Below are 21,355 nucleotides of genomic sequence, written 5' to 3'. Positions count from 1 at the left end.
CATGTTGTTGTTTATTGGGCCAACTTTGTAAACAATGCCAAAACTATATATGACTTGGAAATGAACAACAACTGGGTTGAAATGTTGGAACAAACAACGTGAAGAGCTTATGAAGGGACGAGAAACCTAGCCGGAGGAACAAAAGTAGTGAATAAACCAATCAAAGATGAGGATTCAAATGATGATGGCACTAAGGTTCAACTTTGTGATGAACCTGCTTGTGGATTTGATCTTGACGAAGATAATGATGAAGTATGAAAACATGGCAATAATGAAGATTATCAAATGTTCATTGATGAAGATGAATCAAGTGGATTTCAACACTCCACTTCAAAGCCAAAGCCAAATAAAAAGAAGAAGTCAACCATTTCATGGAAGGAATTCCTTGATCTAAAAGGGAAGATTGATCAGATCCTGATCTCAATATCTACTGTTTAGCCATCATACATCCCCTATAATGCAACACTACAAACTTTGGAACAAAGGATTTAGGATATTGAAGCCATAGAAAAATTTACTATTGAGCGTGTCCTTCTACACATTGAAATGGCCATCAGAAACTTGGATGTCCCCAGACAACAAGACCATCATCAGTTCATTAAGAAAGAAGAGGAATTTCTAGAAGAGATTAAGGAGTTGAAAGAAAATCTCATGAAGGTGACTGAAGAGAAAAAACAGAAGAAGAAATACTTGTTTGATGGGACCCACAAAGTTATGAAGTTGGGTATGTTGAACTTTAACAAATGATCTAAGTCTTAAGGTGATCAATATCAACAAGGGAAACATTAAATTGCATCCTTATTATGGTCTCGAAGGACATCTACGACTAAATTAAGAGTCCTAGCATGATGGCGACCAATGATGTAAGTGGAAAGATGTCGATCAACCTCTCTAAAACCTTCAAGAAACTTGAGGAATTAAAGGAATGGTTTGAGGAGAAGTCTAAGCCTTCTTCTTTGAAATGGGGAAAGGCCCTTGTTGAAGTCAACTCCTCAGATAAAATTTCCAAGTCACCCTCTCCTTAAAGAACTCTAACTCTTCCTCCTCGGAAAACTCCAACTCCTCCTCCTCGCAAATCACAAACACCTCCTCCAAAGACTCGGACTCCTAATCCACTATAATCTCTGAAAAAACTTTGCCTCGTAAAGAAACAAGTTTGATCTCTCTGTGTTTTTAGATAAATCAAATGACTCTCCAACTATAAGTCAAAGAAAAGTTGATTGGAGAGCTGCTAAGTTAGCAAAAGAAGTCTAGAAAACGTAAGGATTTAACATCTAAATATATGAATCTATGATTCAGACCTGGGTAAATCCCTTCCAAAACCTAGTGGATGAAGATTATGTCCCTCATTTGACCAATGTTGCAACTTAAACCGATATGTTGTGGGATATTCCTCTATCTCCCAATGCATGCTTCTGTCAAGTCTTCGAGGAATTCAATCAAAGAATTCCAGAGTCATGTAGATTGCTAATGGAATTTGAGAGACTTAATCAATTCCACAATAAACATGGAAAGAAGATAGAATACATATGGTCAAATGATGCTCTCGAAGCAGTCAAAACCTACAAACCCCAGCCATTCAAGAATGCAACCTTCTACTAGTACACTCTCATGCGTTTTAGAAAACAATACTATAGAACATAGGCAGACTTTCTATCAATTAATCCTAAAGAAATCTTTGTGATTGTGAGGGTGTTCAACTTCAAAATTGAAAAGCATCAAAATATGAAGCCATCATAAGAGAGAGCCTGCAACTTTGTTAAGTCTCTTGTATGTGACTTTGAAATAATTGATGTTGAGATTCATTCAGTACTTGCAAATCAAGACGATCTCCCTTCATTAGAGTATCCAACAATGATCATTAAAGGAACTCAATAAATGAATTGTGGGGCCACCAACTACCTTGATCTCGGTGTCATCTTCAGAACTGCCAATGATACCAAAAAGAACTTCCTCCCTGCAAAATCATTTCATAGATACAACAAGAAACAACTAGAATACATCCTCAAGCTCACTGAAAAATCAAAATTCACTACTAATGAAGTGAAGTTTGAAATCACAAGAAGAATCAAAAGGGTGTTCGTTGTGAGGAAGTTATGGTGATTGCTTATCAAGTTTTTCAAACTTGACAAGTGAAGTATATTAGTTGCAAGGCCACTTAGGGGAAATTGTTGACATATGAAAGAGACCCTTGACAACTAAGGTGATTAGTGTGAAAGCAAAGACTTGGTTGATTGATGAAGCAAGTAGATGTTTAGTATTGACATGCCGAAGATTTGCTTGTTTTGATGTATCGAAAAGTTTGTGAAGGCGAAAAACAATAAAGGAAACTTAGCAAAGAGTTAAATAGAGTTTGTTTTTTGTGATACCAAAGTATCATAGTAATGGTAACCTTCTTTGAAAAAGAGTGTTAGGTTGGTTTTGCTAGTTCCATGAGTAGGAAGCATGGTTGTCTATATCAGTATTACTTTTATATTATCCAGTTGTAGACATGTACTATTTTTTCTTATAAATAGATGATCTTGTTGATCGATAGGAGTGTATTTGATCTTACTTTCGTTGTAATTTTCTCATTTTGAAATACAAATCTCCTTATCTTCGTTATCATATACTTTTTTGTTTATCATTTACTAACTTGTGTTTGATTGCAAACCATGTTACGATTCAACAAGTATCTTTAAGCTTGCTTATGTTTATTAATGTATATTGCAGCTACGTTCCTTTATAATTTCGCAAATGTATTATTGTTGATCTATACTAAGATCCATGAGATTAACTTAAATTTTGCGCCATAATCTCTTAATCATAAGTTCTTCTCTCAACACCATCATTTTCTGCATTTTGTCTGCATCTATGCTGAAATTAGATGCGTTGGAAGAAGACTCACTCCCTTCCTTTTTGATTTGTCCCTACCCATTGGTTGCACAATTTCTTCTATCTTGAGTTTTCCGGCCTCATTTAAACCTAGCCTGACACGAGCATCAGAAGAATTTGTGTATCCATTAGAGCTTGTTTTTGCTCTTTTTGATTGTGCTCCTCCTTGTATGAAGTTAGCTTCATATTTTTTTCATCCTTGGACTAAGAGCTAACAATTTCCAATTCTCGTTAAACTTGAATATCTTTCCCGTTTGCTCATAAAACAAATACAAAGCCTCTTGAAGAATTTATTATCTCCTTGACTGTTTCTCCTTTGGATTTTTAGGTTGTTGTACAACTCGTTCATCTTCGAAACACCTCTGCTATTTCTTGAAAGCTTGAATTAAGTTGGTTTGGTACGGTACTCATCATCTTTATCCAATTCCTTGTGAAATCATTTAATAATGCATAGCAAGAAATTTTCATGCGCTTGTGCATTTCCATGCACTGAATCCTTTTAAATGTTTGCCCAATATTGTGTCAACACTAGCTCTTCTTGGGGAGTCCATACTTGAAACTTCTGCTTTGTCTTCTCTTGCGTTTATTGGTTTCCTTTTCGCGTGAGGGGTGTTGAGTTTCCCGTACAATTTTGTTGTTCGACTCATCAGGGCTTTGGTTTTGTGGTTGAGAATCAAAGGGTAAATTTTGGCTTTGGGTTTGAGATTATTAGAGTGAGTTTGGCTTTGGGGTTGATTTGGTGAAAGTTGATCAGGAAAAGGAAAAAGTTGTTGAACATATTAGGACTAACATCTGGTATTTGCATGGGATAGTATTGTTTAACATTTTGGTATTGAAATTATGCAGGGGATTGAATGCGGGTGTCAAGTGGGGGACGATAAACCACTTGGGATGGATCAAAGGCGGAAATGTTTCGAGTTGGGTAGTTGAGCTTGAAACATTGGTTTTTCTTCTATCAGATTTTGGAGTTGGATTTTTAGGGTTCATTTTTTTAAGAAATGGAGAAGAAATGATAGAAGAATGTGTGATTTTGATGGTGAAAGAAATGTGGTATTTATAGGGTGATATGTATGTGTATGTGTATGAATGTATATATTCAAATTCTAACCGTTATAAGTAATATATATATATATATATATAGGTTCAGGTTCATTTGAGACTATTCTAATTTTGTGAGACCGTGAGACCAAATCTAAAAATAATTTTAAAACGCAAAATAAATGGAAAAATCCAAAAATTCTTTTTTTAGATATTATTTTCGGAACTAGAATTAACTAAAAAAATAATAAAAATAATAAAAAAAATCTGTTTTTTTTTTAAAATACGTGAAATATTCTAATAGAATATTACACTGACATATTCTAAAAAATAATTTTAAAATGCAAAATAAATGGAAAAATCTAAAAATTCTTTTTTTTAAATATTATTTTCGGAACTTGAATTAACTAAAAATAAATAAAAAAAAATTCATTTGTTTTTGAAAAATACGTGAAATATTCTAATAGAATATTACACTGTATATATTCTAAAAAATAATTTTAAAATGCATAATAAATGGAAAAATCTAAAAATTCTTTTTTTAAATATTATTTTCGGAACTTGAATTAACTAAAAAAAATAAAAATAAAAAAAATAAAAAAAAATGCGTCTCACGGTCTCACAAAATTAGGTCGTCTCACATGAACCTAACCATATATATATATATATATATATATATATATATATATATATATATATATATATATATATATATATATATATATATATATATATATATATATATATATATATATATATATATATATATATATATATATATATATATATATATATATATTAGATTTAGCCGTTGGGAGGCCTTTTCCCATAAGGAAAAAAATTGAAGAATCAGAAGAAGTGAAAGGGGCTGGGTAGCCTCCCCTCACTCCGATCCCACACCCGGTGAACCGCATACCCAATATTGTGTGGTTGTGTGCGGTTGCCTTCCTCGCATCCGTTTCCCGCTCCGCTCGCACCAGCCTAGGATTCATTCTTAGAGCATCCACAATGCAAGTACTATAAGAGGTGGATATGATGATGATTAGGATTAAATAAGAGTTGAATGGAGTGTGGGCAGTGGCGAATCTAGAACAAAATATAAGGTGGTTCCCAAATTAAGTGAAGCCGATAAAAAAATCAACAACACTTGTGAGGGGTCGGGTCGGGTCGTGTACGATTTAATGAAATATAACTGAAAAAACCGATCAGCCACTACCAATTAAATTTTTTTAAAAAACCGACTGAAATATTATTGAAAAAACCGAACGATTTAATGAAAAATTAGTTGATTATTAGTGGATTGATACCTTATTGTTTGATAAAAACTATATATTATATTTAACTCTATATATTTAACAGCACAAATGCCTCATATAACTTATTTTTTGCCCTTTTAAAATGGTTTTTTAAGACATTTTTTAGAAAAACAAACTCAATGTATGTCCTTTATTTTTTCTAAGGTAGTTCCTAATTTTTGTGGTATATATATTATAAATGAAATTCTAATTTTAGGTAGGTTCTAGGACCTACCTTCTTATATGTTAGATACGCCCATGAGTGTGGGTGATGAGATGAAGTAGAGTTGAATGATCATTGAATGATTCAATAGAAGGAATAAAATGACGATTAGGATTGAATAGTTGTTTAATGAGTTGTAGGTGATGTTATATATGTATTTAGTGGATGATGTGGTGGATTGTGGATGCCTTAGAATAACTTTTTTTTGTTATGAAAATAACCCACGGCGAGTCATAGATAGAAAACTTTACAAGTATTTTTAAGGGTTTTATGCAGAAAATTCTCTCTATTTTAGGAAAAAAAATTCGATAAAGTCTTGACTTTTTTCTTTAACAGAAAATCTCAAATATTTAATTTTACAAGATAATCTGTTATTTACTGATAAAATAAAAAGAATTTTTTTTCGTTAATTTATAAAAAAAAATATATCAAATAATCGAGACTTTTCTATTAAAAAAATAATTTATGACTTTATAAAAAAAATCTCAAAATAATGAAATTTTTCTACATAAAACACTATCTTTAATCAAAAGAAAATAGCACTCTTTATATGATTAGATTAATTTTAATTATTGATCCGGAAAATATTTTATATTAAGAAAATAAGAAATTAAATTACCTCATACCTTTTATGTCTATAATTATTTCTACCCAATAAAATTATGAAAAATCATCATAAATTTAATTTTATTTGATATATTCCTAATATAGTATTAATGAGTTAATTAAAAAAAAATATTTTTGTCATAATTGTATTGAGTATAGAAAATTACGCTTGATAATAATTAATGGAGTGGCAAGCAAGAGCAGAAGGAGGAAGGTGAGTAGGGTTGGTGAAATGATGCAAAAAAAAAAAAGGCATGATGAGATCTAAACCCCTACCTTGACTAAGAGAATTAGGTTATTCTTTTGCTGTTGGTCTTTGGTGCCTATCCATCCTATGCCTCGTACGTAGTCTAAATCAGAACTGAAACCTCTTTTATACCCGGAAAAAAACTTTGATTCATTCCCTTGATTTGGCTATTCATTCTAGCAACAATCGTCAAACACGGCATAGCAACAGCGGCTAGCTACTTCCTTAAGTTAGAAGTTGAGGTAGGACTAGTCTGGGTATGAATCAAATCCATTCCTAGGGTGTGTCCTTATATAAATGTAAGTATGAATATTTATAGGCATAATAGGAGGTTGGGAATTTAATTTCTCTTAAAAAAATAGTTCATCTCGTTTAATTTTAATTACTGATTCTCCCAACTGTATAAACCAACCGTTTTCATTTTGAATAATCAATATTTGAATTAATTGCATTCCTTCGTGCTAATCTCTCTCGTTTTCTTCTTCATCGAGGTCAAACTTACTGGTTCTCTCTCTCTCTCTCTCTCTCTCTCTCTCTCTCTCTCTCTCTCTCTCTCTCTCTCTCTCTCTCTCTCTCTCTTTCTGGGCCGGCCCATAGGCATGGGCAAGCTGGGCGACCGCCCCAGGCCCCAAATGCTACAGGGCCCCAATTTTTAACTTGTTATTTTGGTTATATATTAACAGCCCATTACTTTTTAGCCAATTGGACTACTTCAAACCCCAATACTCTGATCAGGAACTAATCCAAAAGATGGAGCGTGGGAGAGAATGAGACTTACCTGGCATGTGTCCTAATTCCAAGGCGTCGTAACTCTTCAATAGTCAGATTTCTACAGAAAATCCAAACATTGCCATGGAAAATCCAAACGACGTCTTCTCCAAAAGCAAGAGTTAACGACCATTCTTCTATTTCTTATACAAGATTTCAAGTTAATCGATTTCTTTCATTCTTTTCTGATTTTCTGAATTCGTCCACAACAACCATTAGTGAATCGAATGTTATTTTAGAATTGAGAGACTGATTGTGTCTCGCTCTTCTCACGATTTCAGAAAATGAGAAACTCTATTGTTTCCCTTCTTGTTGTCGATTTCCTTTTTCTAATATAGCACCAATGGGAAGGTAATCAGGTTATTTGATTTATTTTAGGAATCTGGCCTAGAGATTTGAATTCAGAGTTCCGGTCATTGCTTCAATTGGATTTCTTTCTCAATTTCTAGAAATTTGAAGGTTCAGTTTTCAGAATCGACTGTTAGAGGTGAAATTGATTTATAATAATATGACTGTGAATCTCTGTATGTTCTATACCTCTTGAAATTTCTTATTCTTTTTTGAAATTCAATTTTTATGAGGTTGTTCAAGTTAGAGACATAATCAAATGTTAATATTTTTGAGTTAGAGACAATTCTTGAACTTTATTGCGTAATTTCGATTTGTAATGTTAATATTCTTATTTTTGATTTATGAATGATACTTTTTTTTATTTTTATTTCTATGTTTTTGATATGTATAGAATTTTCTGTTGTTGTATAGTTTTTTCAACTACTTCTAGGTTATTAACAACAACAAGTATTCTGGATTTAAGCAATTCACCTAACAACTTTTTGTCGATGATAAATCTACTTCAGTTGGAGGTCAACAACTTATATACAAGAACAGAACTGAACAAGTTAATGAATAAACAAAGAGGATGAGACTTTAGTATTTTAATACTTCTAATAGCATTGTATTTTTAGTTTTCCCCATTCTATGGTGTACGAATTTAAATGTATTTTTATGTATGTATAAAATAGTGTAATATACGAATACATAAATTTTTTGAAAGGGCCCATTTTTTATTTTGCCCCCGGCCTCCAATCGTGTTGTCCCGGCCCTGCTCTCTCTCTCTCTCTCTCTCTCTCTCTCTCTCTCTCTCTCTCTCTCTCTCTCTCTCTCTCTCTCTCTCTCTCTCTCTCTCTCTCTCTCTCTTATAAAATTTTAAACAGTTATTATGATGACTGGATTATTGCTACATCCTTCTGTTTAAATTGATGTATGCATCGTGTTGTTATCAAAAGATTCAAAGCAATGGCTCCACCGAAGGTTCCCATGGAATTCATCAACGATGTGAAGAAACGCAATCTCACTTTCGAAACAAGAAAACAGGGCATCATAAAGAAAGCTAACGAACTCGCAACCCTCTGTGATGTCGATATCGCCATGATCATTTGCGCTAATGATCATCAAAAACCAGAGATCTTCTCTCCCGATGCTGATACATTCAACAGTTTGGTCAATCGTTATGTTCAAAATCGCAGTATTGCACCTGAGAAAAATCGCTGTTATGGTTTGTCAGATTACTTCAATGACACAAAGATCAAGATGGAGAAAGAACTCCTTAACGCCAAGAAGAACAACATTGAAGAAAAATTTCCAACTTGGTTTGATTTTCTGGACAATCTCTCCGAAATCGAATTACGTGAATTAGCATCATCCATGGAGGCTAAAATCAGTTTTGTTAAAAACAAGATTGAATCTATGAAGAAAAACTCCGGGATTCAGCCTAATACTGTTTTTACTGAGGGTCAGAGATCAATGGCGTCACCATCTGTAAACAATTCCCCAATCATGACAGTGATGGAGAGGGATGACGACGACACAGACACATTTAACCAGCAAACAAGCAAGAAACCAGAGGTTTTCTATCATTGGCTTTAAGTTCAGTTTTACGCAGTGATTTTACTCCATTTTTTTGTTTTGTCAACGAATGGTTTGATAGCCAAAAGAAAAAATGTAATTACAATTGGATTTGTTATAATACCATGTATAGATTGAATAGAGACTTGGAGATATCCTTGATAAAAGTTAAGGAAATGTACTAATTGAGGAGAGCATTGTACATTGTTGCTTTATGTGAAAAGGAAAAAAGAAATAAAATTCAACTTTTCTTTATATCAATAATTAATTGAAATGGTTTCCTTTATGATGACTTAACAAACCAACCATGGCTTCAAGCAGATGCTTGATACCTATAACGCTTCCTGGAAACTTGGAAAGTGGAAATTATGAATTTCACAATGTAATGAAATAGGTAACAACAATCAAATAGACTATGTTATAAAATACATAGATAACAGAGAGGAGAAGGAAGTGAACACTGATAGACTAGAATAGAAATTTGTAAAATGAAAATAGAGAAATTGTGTACAAAAAACTGAATTAAGTGTTATTGCATGATTTTCTCCATTTGATAGGGGAAAGTCTCTCCAATTCTCTGTATACTAATTTCCAGAATGAACCACCAACACTTCACTTCTGTTTTTTATAGTTCTCCTCACCTTTCTAACAAACTTTGGACATCTTAACCGACTAAAAGCAGCAAAAAGACTAAGCTACCCCTCCGTTATTCCTTCTAGCCTAAGTATAGACAAGACAGGTGACCTAGCATCAATTAAACCACCCCCCCCCCCCCCCCCCCCCCCCAAGACCTTCACCTTGTTCTCAAGATTAAAGGCAGTAAACGACTCCTTGAAGGCTTGAAAGTCTTCCCACATAGTCTCGAATAAGGGTAAATCCTTCCATTTAATGATAATTCCTTTCTTTCCATTAGCATTCTACCTTACTTGCAACACACTTTGAAGGTCCCTAAAATCTTGCGGATACCATTTGATTGTGATGTTTTCAAAGAGACTTGAGTCTATATGGTTGTAACTTGAGAAAGATTTGATCTTTGGTTTCAAAGATTTCATATTTTCGATGCTTGTCTGCTTGAAAAAGACATATATGCAATAGACCTCCTTTAAGAATCATAATTAAAAAAAAAAAAAAAAAAAAAAAAAAAAAAAAAAAAAAAAAAAAAAGGACAAATATGCATTTTTCTAGGATTTTAGTCCAAACTCTGACTTTTTTGGATTATTGGTCCTTTTAGACTAGTTTATATGTGAAAATGGTCACTTCAAAAATTAAAATGACTAAACTGTCCTCTTGATATGTTTTTTATATTTTTTTTTCTATTTAATTTAATGTTTTATTAATAATAAAATAGGCCTCTCTCTCACTCTAGGCTCTCGTTATCGATCTCACTCTCCCTCTCTTTCTCAAGCTCTCTAAAGACCGATCAAGGTGGATCACCGGAGACATGGGAAGAGGGCCCTTCCGATTGATGAATCGGAGGACAACCTAGAAGAATACAAACAAGATGAAGAACCGGACATATTCCCAGTTTACCCACCTAGATCGTAACAGGATATGGCGGTGCCGGAGCTCTACAGTAGCAGTGACAATGGGCGGTGATGGCAGCTTCGCTGCTTCCACTTCCAGTTCCGACGAGCTCGATGAGGATGGAGGCGAACGGAGATGGGTACGACGGAGGGAAGAAGTAGCGGTGACGACGACATTTGTTGGTGGAGGAAAGAGCTCCGACGGCAGAGGCTGCTCCAGCAGCCTTCTGTTGCTTCGTCCTTGTTTAGGCTCACCGGGAAAGACGAGGGAAAGAAAGAAGCGGCTGGTGGTGACCGGAAAACAGTTGAGTCCGTGAATGAAAAGCAGCAGGGGCAATGGCTTCTGGCGGTGGCAGCCGGAACTCTACAGTAATGGCAGCGGTGGATGGTCGTAGGTGGCAGGCCTTGGCTGTCTCGCTATCTTCTTCGTTTTCTGGGCAGTAGGTCGTCGAGAGGGAGGTAGTAGGAGATGGGATGAGGTTTAATGGTGTTTAGTGGCGATTCACGGTGATCAAAGCCACCGGTGGTGGTTATTGATGGAGGCAGCGATGATTCTTGATGGTTTTTGGTGGCAAGCTCCCTAAACCGGAGGAAGGCAGTAGATGGTGGTGTTTTGAGGCTTGCTTGACGGATTTTAATGGCGGTGATATAAGGTGGAGTTGTGGTGGATAGGTTCAAAAGAAAGAGACAAAGACATGCTTCACCTTTTTGTGTAAACCACGGTGGACAGGAAGAAAAGAATTCAACAGGTTTTCTTAAGAGAGAGAGAGAGAGAGAGAGGCCCCTATTTTTTATATATAAATATTTATAGAAAAAAAAAGTAAAATGGAAAATAAATATAATAAGGGCAATTTGGTCATTTCAGTTTATTGAGGGACTAAAAACCCAACGAAACTATCTTTAAAGGACCATCAATCCAAAAAAGTCGTAGTTATGACTAAAACCCCAAAAAATACATACTACATGGACTATTTTTGCAATTTTGTAAAAAAATACCATCAAACCTCTTTTAAGGACAAATACTTTGTTGTTACTAAGACGTTGGAAGTGCAGTTGTTATTATATATATATATATATATATATATATATATATATATATATATATATATATATATATATATATATATATATATATGGGATAGGGAATATACATTACAGTCCCACCTAAACTTAGGTATTAAACCTCTAAAATATGTCCTTTTAACATGCTAAATAGACCCGGTTTGGTTTCACTAGGTAAATATATCATTCTCCATAACATTTCTTTATTTCATTATCGTTTTATCATCTCCGTTTTCTTTCCTTAATTATCGTTTATTACTTCATCCAAGTGAACATTACTAAACCCTAAACCTAAACCTAAACCCTAAATTTAAACACTAAACACTAAAGCTAAACCCTAAACCCTAAATCTAAACACTAAATCCTAAACCCTAAACCCTAAACCCTAACCCTAAACCCTAAACCCTAAACCTTAACCCTAAAACCTAAACCCTAAACATAAACATAAACCTAAACCCTAAACCCTAAACTCTAAACCCTAAACCCTACTGTGTCGATCTTGAATTTACATCTTGAAGTATTAATCGTGAATCCATTAACCGTAATCTTTATATAGTAAAACAATGTATTTTCAAGAGGTTTAGTACCTAAGCTTAGGTGGGGCTGTAATGTATGTATATATATATATATATATATATATATATATATATATATATATATATATATATATATATATATATATATTAAATTTAAAGGAAGTTAGTAATAGTAACTTTTATGTTTTTAGGTTTTTGCCACGAATGTTTATTACATTTGACACTTTTAGTCCTTAAAGTAAAAAAATTTATATTTTTGTGTTTCGATTAAGTTTTTGTGTTTTTAGGGTTTTGCCACAAATCTTTAGTAACTTTGACATTTTTCATCCTTGTAGGGAAAACTTTTATATTTTTGTGTTTTTTCCACAAATCTTTAATGAATTTGATACTTTTCGTCCTTGTAGTCAAAACTTTTACATTTTGACATAAAAAACACAAAAAACGTCCTTTAGAATTTTGCTATCATATGTTCCCAACTTTTGCAACTTTCACATTATTGCCACAACATTTTTGGATTTTCTCCACCAGTATCCCTTCTTTTGGTTGTTTTACACTTTTGACATCTAATTTTAGAGGTTGTCGACTTTCTCTCCTATTTGTGGTGATTTACACTTTCAGCGCATATTTTTTAAAGTTTGCCGATTTTTCCCATATTACCTAAAAGAAGTTTGCCGATTTTTCCCATATTACCTAAAAGCAGCGTAGCCGCGAGTTCTTTGCTAGTTATTATTATTATTATTATTATTATTATTATTATTATTATTGGGAATCCTTAGGTTGTTTGTTTGTTCAATGTGGTGATTTTTTTATAGTTTATTATTTCAAGAATTATTATTATTATTATTATTATTATTATTATTATTATTATTATTATTATTATTATGTTTTGGGAATCCTTAGGTTGTTTGTTTGTTCAATGTGGTGATTTTTTTATAGTTTATTATTTCAAGAATTTGATTTATAAATTTGCAGTAGAAGATTGAAAAATATATTATAGAGAGATTAAATATTATTTTATATTTTTTTCCTATCTATCCTCTTACCCATATTAAATGTTGACAAACGGATTAAAATCTCATTAATTTCATTAATTGTGACACATGTATTTGATATTATTATTATTATTATTATTATTATTATGTATTGGGAATCCTTAGGTTGTTTGTTTGTTCAATGTGGTGATTTTTTTATAGTTTATTATTTCAAGAATCTGATTTATAAATTTGCAATAGAAGATTGAAAAATAAAGAGATTAAATATTATTTTACATTTTTTTCCTATCTATTCTCTTGCACATATTAAATGTTAACAGATGGATTAAAATCTCATTAATTTCATTAAATATGACACATGTATTTGATATCGGTAGGAAGATGAGTAGGAAAAAAATATAATTAAAATAAGCTAAAGTAAGAGTATTGTCCTAGTTACAGACATGTAATTCAAGTAGCGTTAATTATACATTTTTGTAAATAAAGAAGATTTGCATTAATCACGGATCCTTGGTAAAATAAGGTAAATTATAGGGTAAAACTATAAAAACTCTTAAGATCTTTCTTGCAAGTTTTACTTAATGAAAAGAGAAATATTTTTTATTGACAATTTTTAAATAGTTTAAAGTTGAATGTCATATTTTTTTTTTCATGTATATGTCCTAAAATATCATTAATTTTATCTAAATAGTCACATTTCATGTGACTAGAAATATAAGGAGAAAGAAAATGTAGGAGAATATTTAATTTCTTATTCTATATAAAACGTCTGATTTTGTTAATACTTTTGTAACAACACTTTTAAATTCACTTGATATTAAACCCTTAAATTTAAGGAGTTGAATATTAAACCCCGTGTATTAATTTACCACTTTTGTAATACTTTTTTTGTAAAACATGGAAAAATGGTCAAGCCGTAAAAACTCAAAAAATATAAATAAATAAATAAATAATGAAGGGGTTTTTCTTATTGATAGGACAAAACTGAAATATTTAATGATATTTATCTCAAAGGCACTAAAAAGTTATTGTTATCGCCAGTATAGACCCAAAAAAACCCTATCATCAAATGAAAACTTAGTATGTGCATGTATTATATGCATGTATATTTTTCTACTATTTTGATAAAACCATAATTTACAATCCCTCATCTTCTGCTGTATCATCATCATCTGATTTGAGTTCTCCCCAATGACCACAGTCCAGAGTCCCTCACAGGTGCCTGCAACAACAAAAAAAAAAACAACAATATTTACAATCTAAATATTTTTACCAATAATAACAATATAATTTTAGAAATAGGTACCTGAGATTTAACAGATGGGAAGACATTCCAAAATCTCAAAGTCTCGTCCCCTGCACCCGTCACAATTGTCTGACCATCCGGTGACATTGCTAGATACAATACTCTCATACTATGTCCCGTCAGAGTCGCAACCTATAAAATTCACCAAAATTGTTCAAATAAATTTATATTCTATAAAATAACACCAGATTCCTCCTTGAAGATACATTTTAGTCCCTGAATATAGCCGGTTTTTGCATTTTTTTCTCCAAACAAGTTTTCTTTTGCAATTTTTAAAGTTTGAGGTTTTTGTAACGTTTTTTTTTTGTCTTCTTGGATCAAAATTGCAAAAACCAATTATACTACTTCCCTTCTTTAAATTATGGGACAAAAAACCTCAAATGATGATAAAGGAAAACTTTTTTGGACCAAAAATATAACTCGTCCTAAAAAAGTTAGAGTAAATTACGTATTTGATCCCTGAGTAAGTAAACTTTTTGCAATTTTGGTCCTTATTTGAGTTTTTGTAAGGTCTTTTTTTTCTTGTTCAAAGTAAAATGACTATTTTTGGTCCACAAGTGTAGCTAATTTTTGCAATTTTGGTCCAAAAAACGTAACAAGAACAGCAAAGGAGTCCCAAATTTGCAAAAACCAGCTATACTCGAGAACCAAAATTACTTAAAAAAATTATGCAATACCTTAGCCAATGTGGGATATTTCCACACCATAATCTGATTTTGGGAGTACCCATGAGTGCTAACAAGTTCATTCACATTCTTGCTCCATGCTAAATTACACACTTGGCTACCAGTATCAACATGGTTGAGTTGGCTGCCATTGGCGGTGTTCCAGAAACGGATGCACCGGTCGGCGGTGCCGCCACCGGAGACCAGGAGGTTGCTCTGGTGAGGCGACCACGCGATTGCCTTGACCGCCGCCGTGTGTTCGGTCAGTTTAAGGAGTGGCTGTGTGGAGTGCTGATTCCACACCAAAAGTTGGTTATCATTTCCACCCGATGCTAGTTCTCTATCATCATGAGACCATTTAAGCCCACATACCTGAATACGACAACAAATTATTGTATTTTCAATTTATTTTCTAAACAAATTATAGGAATCAAAATATATGTTCCATTTTTTTTTTCTATTAAGACGTTGTACTTTTTTCCTGGTTAGAATATATATTTCTGAAACATCTATGCAATTATATCAATGAAATTTAGATTTTTCATGATGTGACATATTTATATGAAGGTAGGTTTTCAAATGGAAGTGGTCTCCATACATAACAATTTATGCTTTATAAAATTGTAGAAGACAACATTTTAAAGCAGTGTATGGAAAAAACTCTTTTAAAATTGAGAAATTAAATTGTATGGAAAAAACTCTTTTAAAATTGAGAAATTAAATTGTTTCCTATGTTTTATGCCTACAAATGTTATATTAGGAATATATCAAATAAAATTAAATTGAATGGTCATAATTTTAGTGAGTTATTAATTACAATGTTATAAACAAATATATGAAGGTGGGTTTCTACTTTTTTGCGTCAAACCCTTTTTTCAGATATTTGGAAAGTGGTATAAATGAAGGGAATCTAATTTGTTTACCTCTGATTTATGGCCAACAAGCTTGCTAATGTAGTCACTTGGGACACGAAGATCATGTTGAAGTATATTACGATCTCTACTTCCTGAAGACAATATTCGTGAGCTCCATGCTAACACACCTGTTCTTGTTTGATGCCCACCCATGGTTCGAACCTTTTTGCACTGGGTCCCATCCCAAACCTATCAAAGTCAAAACAAGGTTCAAAAGTCAAAACTTCAATATGATACTTATTTCACAATTTAAAAAAAAAAAAAAGCAAAATTGGTAAATTTAAACAAATGGGTACCTGAACTTTTCCAAGACTAGTGCCAACAGATATATAAGACCCCTCTCTAGTCCATTGAACAGAGCATACACCATCGTTAGGCCCCAAATCACACAGCTTTGTCACCTGAAAACATCAAGAAACAATGTCAAAATAAGTAAATTGAACATATTTTTAGTTAGAAACCAAATTGATATGACAAAAAACGAAACCCACTTTGCTGGTTGTAGCAGTCCATAAATAAACACAGCTTCCGAGTCCAACTGCAAGCACATTCTGTGAAGACCAATCCACAAGGTTCAAGTAGAAGTCATCTTGAAGCGATGGTGCATCCAAAACCTAATCGTTAAAGAAAAGTACAAAATTGGTTAATTTCATAAGATTTGGAACGTATGAAGGCACAATTGCATCATTTAAGAAAAAAACCCAAAAGGGGTTATAGAAATGGAGTAACATTGATTGTTGTTTAACCGAATACAGAAAAAGTCAAAATTAGGGCTTTAATGATTGTAGTGTTTGTTACCTTGTGTGGTGTTTTTGGCACCTTGCGTGGGGGTTTGGGTGGAGTTGCAGACTCCGAACTCGACCCGTTGTCTTGACCCAGTATTGAACCCGAATACGGCGAATTTTGGCCAGAAGTATCCGTCTTGAACCGCAACATGTTCTTGCTGGGACTGCTCGCCGGCGACGAATACGAACCCGAACCTTTAGTCCCACCTGCAGGAGAAGAAAAACCAAAATCAGGGCCAAATAATTCACATCTTAATAACCTTGTATACGCCTCATTGTTCGCTCCTCCGCCTTCTTTCACCGGCGATGGTTTATCCAGTAACCCGAATGTATGAAGCCTGGAAGAAGATCGACACGGTATGAACCGATCACTGCAGGCTCCGGCGGATTTGGACGACGGCGACGACGTCAAATTGGATATGGTTCGTGGCGACATTATTCGAGGCGACGGAGACGATAGGGCTCTGATGAGAGGAGATGGAGATCCCGCGCCGGTGTTGAGGCGTAGAGATGTCTCCGACATCCCAGCCGGGAGATTGATCCCGCTCTTTCTTCTCTGATTCGAATCCATCTTTTTAGTAAAAAATAACTTATGGGTTTTCGGATTCGAGATCCTAAAAGAGATCTTATGCTACTGATTGAGATTGCCGATGGATTTGATCGAAGAAAAAGCAAAAATCCGGCTTCTCTTTGGGGGGTGAAAAAATAAAATGATAACGGTCTCATTAGGGGTTATATATGGAATAGTTAGTAAAATATTACAACGGTCAATTGTCCAAGAGAAGCTGGAAGTGGGAGCCTGGCAAGCGCCAAGTAGCCGTTGGACATATGTAGTTGGTGTTGCTCATGTGAATCGCACGTGAGAAGGAACAAAGGAATTATGTATGGGTGGAAAATGAGCTTTCAACTTTGAACTTCTAACTTTTATAAGTTATGTTAAACAAATTATAATCAAGATTTATATAAGGGTCATTAAGAGACCTTCACACAACAATCACATTTAATCAATAGGGTTTCATGAAATTGAAATTTTTAATTGAGTTGGTTATTAAATGAAAAGTAAGTTTTATTTATATAGATAGAAGAATATCTTGATGTAGCATATGTTTGTTTGCATATGGACTATAAGGGTTGCTATATTACATGCAAATGTGTGATGACGAGCAACAAAGTAGCAAGCATCTTGTGATCTTGTTTGGTTATAAAAAACTAAAAATGTTAGACGTAATGAAAAGAAAATAGATTGTCTCTGCACTTTGGTGAAATAATGAAAGAGAGTGAAAATAACAGTCGTAAAACTCGATCCTCTGGTTTTGGATCGCCTAGAGAATGCTTTAGGTTATCAGTATAATATCTTGTCTCTGATATAGCAAATGTCGATTATTGCTTTTTAGGAAAATAAAGGAAAATTACTTGTTTCATGCAAGATAAATGAGTTGGAATACGAGTTGCCTGATGAATTAGTTATTACCTTACTTTTCCGTTGTCGACCGATGTAAATCATAACCATCAAAAGTCAAGAGCTATAAAAAGATTACCATTTTGAAATATGAATTCGTAGTTGTTTGGTATTTAAGGAATGTCTTACAAGGTCAAAAATGAATCTTGCATGTCTGTTATTCATCATGTTTTAGAAAGGCTATTTTTCGAACAAAACAAATGTCGAAGAAGTCTATTTATAGGGGAAAAATATGTTACAAAATGTATACCTTACTTTTTGTTTGTTAACCAATGTAAATCGTAAGCATAAAAAGTTGAGAGCGACAAAAAGAATAGCATTTTGAAATTTGAATATGTAGTTCGCTATCTAGGGAATGTCTTGTGTTATAAGGTCGTGAAGGAATCATGCACGTCTCTCTTGGCTACCTAATGACGATCCATCATGAAATTTAAAAAGCAAGGTTTCACAAATTACTTACATCATTGAATTCATTATGTTTTTAGAATGTTATTTTTTGAAACAAAATAGAAAATACTTAACAACCGAGAAACGATCATCATAAGAACTTTCTACAAAACTAATTACGAGCCAATATAAGGAAAAAGATTGGTAGGATTTGGTCAAGACAACAAAAAGGAAAAAGTGAATATTGTCATATTAAATACATCAAATATGAGAAACTAAAAACTAATGGTTAAGAATTTATGAAAACATGTGACAATATCTTGATGAATTATTGAAGGCAATGTTAGAGTTGTTTGATAATGTTATAAAAGATTATGTTCGGGTTAAATGTAAGATATTTTTCAATATGCTTAAAAATGCACTTTAGCACACGACTAGACTTTTCTCATCATCTTTCTCCGACCCATTGAAGAGTTATCACTCTTCAACTTCATCCTTAAGAAACTTGAAATATTTTTCACTCTCATCGATTTGACATTGTTCCTTCCTAGTACAATCTACACAAATAGGCCAAAATGTTCTGTATATAAAAATATGACTCTTCAAGAGTCATTATTACAAGGTTTGGGAATGACATGCAGTAGGGGAAAAAACATCGAAAATGATAGCCACCAATAGATCAGTCATTATTGTTATGATTAAGAACTTCGATAAACAGTCATAAACACAAGAACAAATATGTGGTGAACAATAAGAACACAAGGGTTTAACGTGGTTCACTTGACAAAGTAATCAAGTGATGTCCACATGTAAACTAGAAAGAGATTTTTTTAATAATCAATGATACACATACTTTTTGGCATTAAGATTACAACCATATTAGGAGATCAATTTATATTCAACGTTCGACCTAATTACTTACTTCTAGACCGGGGCTTGTAGATATATGACATCAATGACATAAGTTGACCTATGATGGAAGACTTGGTCCACAAGTTACTAGGCCAAAATGAAGTTTAGAATTTGGGTCTGCTTTGATGCTTGGTTTTTCTACCAAGTTTCCAATGACTCTTCATAACTTCGCCCGATGATCTACTTCCCGGTTGCGCTTCTGGCTTGGTATGCAGTTTGTAGCTTCACCTAGAATCACTATTTAATAACTTCGCCAAACACTTCATCTGAAGCTTTGTACTAGCAACTTCTCCCGAAGCTTTTAATTATGTAATATGAACTATACAAAAAATCCATATTGGGCGGAAATGAGGTCAAAGGGAGAATGGGTATTTGATATTGCTTATTTAAAACAACTTATGTTTATTTTAAAAAGTATTTATTAACTTATTCGGTACCAAAATGGAATTAAATAAAGAGAAATTTGCAAAATTAGCCAAAAATACTAATTCTTTGTATAAAAATAACCAAAAATAGCAAATTACACAAAATAACCATCGAAATCACAGGTGATTAGTCTCATCTGCTATTTCCTCATCTCTTCTACGAACATACAACCCACCAATGCACGTCTTTTGCATCAGCAACTTGTACATTCTTGGCTGATAGTGTCATCTGCTATTTCTTCCAAGCCATCTGTGATTTCTTTCCTTGGACTATAAATACCCTTTTTTAACTCTCATTTTTCTAGTTTCAAAGTTGGGGAAACTCTTTGAATCTCTCATTTTTCTTTGATAATATCTAACTTGGCTAATTCGAGTTAACAATTTGAAATTGAAAATAGGAAGTTGAAGTTACGATTAGTTTGTGGTTGGGTATTGTTCTTGGCTATTATTATCAATATAAGTTGGTACTTATTCTAACAATTAGTTCTTCTTATTGTAAAAGTAACTTGAGAAAACCATGCATCTTTACATCAAATGTGAAATTAAACTCTAATAAAAAAAAGAGATACAAATTTGGAACACTAAATTAAATTATTTAACACACATTCTAAATTTCAATGACAGTGGAATAAAACACTAATGCATTGAAACTAGAAAATGAGAGTTTTAAAAAAGAAAAATGTATATTTATAGTCCAAGGAAATCGTAGATGAGGCTATAAACTAAAAATGTACAAGTTGTTGATGCAGAAGACATGCATTAATGGGTTGTACGTGTGCAGATGAGATAAGGAAATAGCAGAAGAGGCTAATCATCTACGATTTCGATGGTTATTTTGTGTAATTTGCTAATTTTTGCTATTTTTTATAAAGTAATTAATACTTTTTGCTATTTTTGCAAATTTAAATGTTTGGATTAATTTATGTCGTATCAAAACGTAATAAGTTGATAATTTGTTTTTTAGTATTTGACAAAATTTGCTTATACATATAAAATGACCAAAAAAACATTATTATATATTATTGACTAATTTATTTCTTTTTATATATAATAGTTCATTTATATCACTTACAATTAAATTGTTATTTAAAAAATTTTATTTGTTATGAAAAATTAAAATGGTAATTAAAAAAAATATTCTTCATAACACCAATGTCTATTTATGTAATCCATATATATATATATACAGTGTTGCAAAACTCGACCTACTCGGTTGAGTACTTGGAATCGGCCTCCACCGATGCGAGTTATGTGAACTCGGCAAAAAACTCGGATTAAGTCAAACTCGGTTAAAAATCGGTCAACCTTTGTCAAAAATCGGTCAACATCTCTCTAACTCGGGTCTACTCGGGCAACAAAGTCAAACTCGTCCAACTCGGTCAAAGGGTCAAAATTATCATAAAAGGAGAAAGAATCAAGAATTCAAGATTAAT

At 33.0% G+C, this 21,355-nt stretch overlaps 2 protein-coding genes across 2 annotated transcripts; one reads left to right on the top strand and one right to left on the bottom strand.

The window, feature by feature from the left end:
* The first annotated feature begins 8,261 nt into the window (after positions 1-8,261).
* Positions 8,262-9,211, top strand: LOC111885219 (agamous-like MADS-box protein AP3). The gene has a single exon (XM_023881495.3). It carries the CDS (start codon positions 8,315-8,317, stop codon positions 8,975-8,977), a length of 663 nt encoding a protein of 220 aa, XP_023737263.1. The 5' UTR covers positions 8,262-8,314; the 3' UTR covers positions 8,978-9,211.
* Positions 9,212-14,011: 4,800 nt separating this feature from the next.
* LOC111885210 (protein FIZZY-RELATED 3) lies at positions 14,012-17,487 on the bottom strand. Its single transcript, XM_023881488.3, has 7 exons — positions 16,753-17,487; positions 16,446-16,568; positions 16,251-16,355; positions 15,964-16,143; positions 15,053-15,412; positions 14,376-14,507; positions 14,012-14,291 (listed from the first exon to the last, which is right to left on the bottom strand). Exons 1-7 carry the CDS (start codon positions 17,308-17,310, stop codon positions 14,238-14,240), a joined length of 1,512 nt encoding a protein of 503 aa, XP_023737256.1. The 5' UTR covers positions 17,311-17,487; the 3' UTR covers positions 14,012-14,237.
* Positions 17,488-21,355: the final 3,868 nt, after the last annotated feature.

Source organism: Lactuca sativa, chromosome 9 (genome assembly GCF_002870075.4).
Source record: "Lactuca sativa cultivar Salinas chromosome 9, Lsat_Salinas_v11, whole genome shotgun sequence".
Classification (NCBI taxonomy): Eukaryota; Viridiplantae; Streptophyta; class Magnoliopsida; order Asterales; family Asteraceae; genus Lactuca; species Lactuca sativa.
The sequence above is the reverse complement of the archived record's forward strand: the minus strand, read 5'-3'. Positions and strand labels throughout refer to the sequence as shown.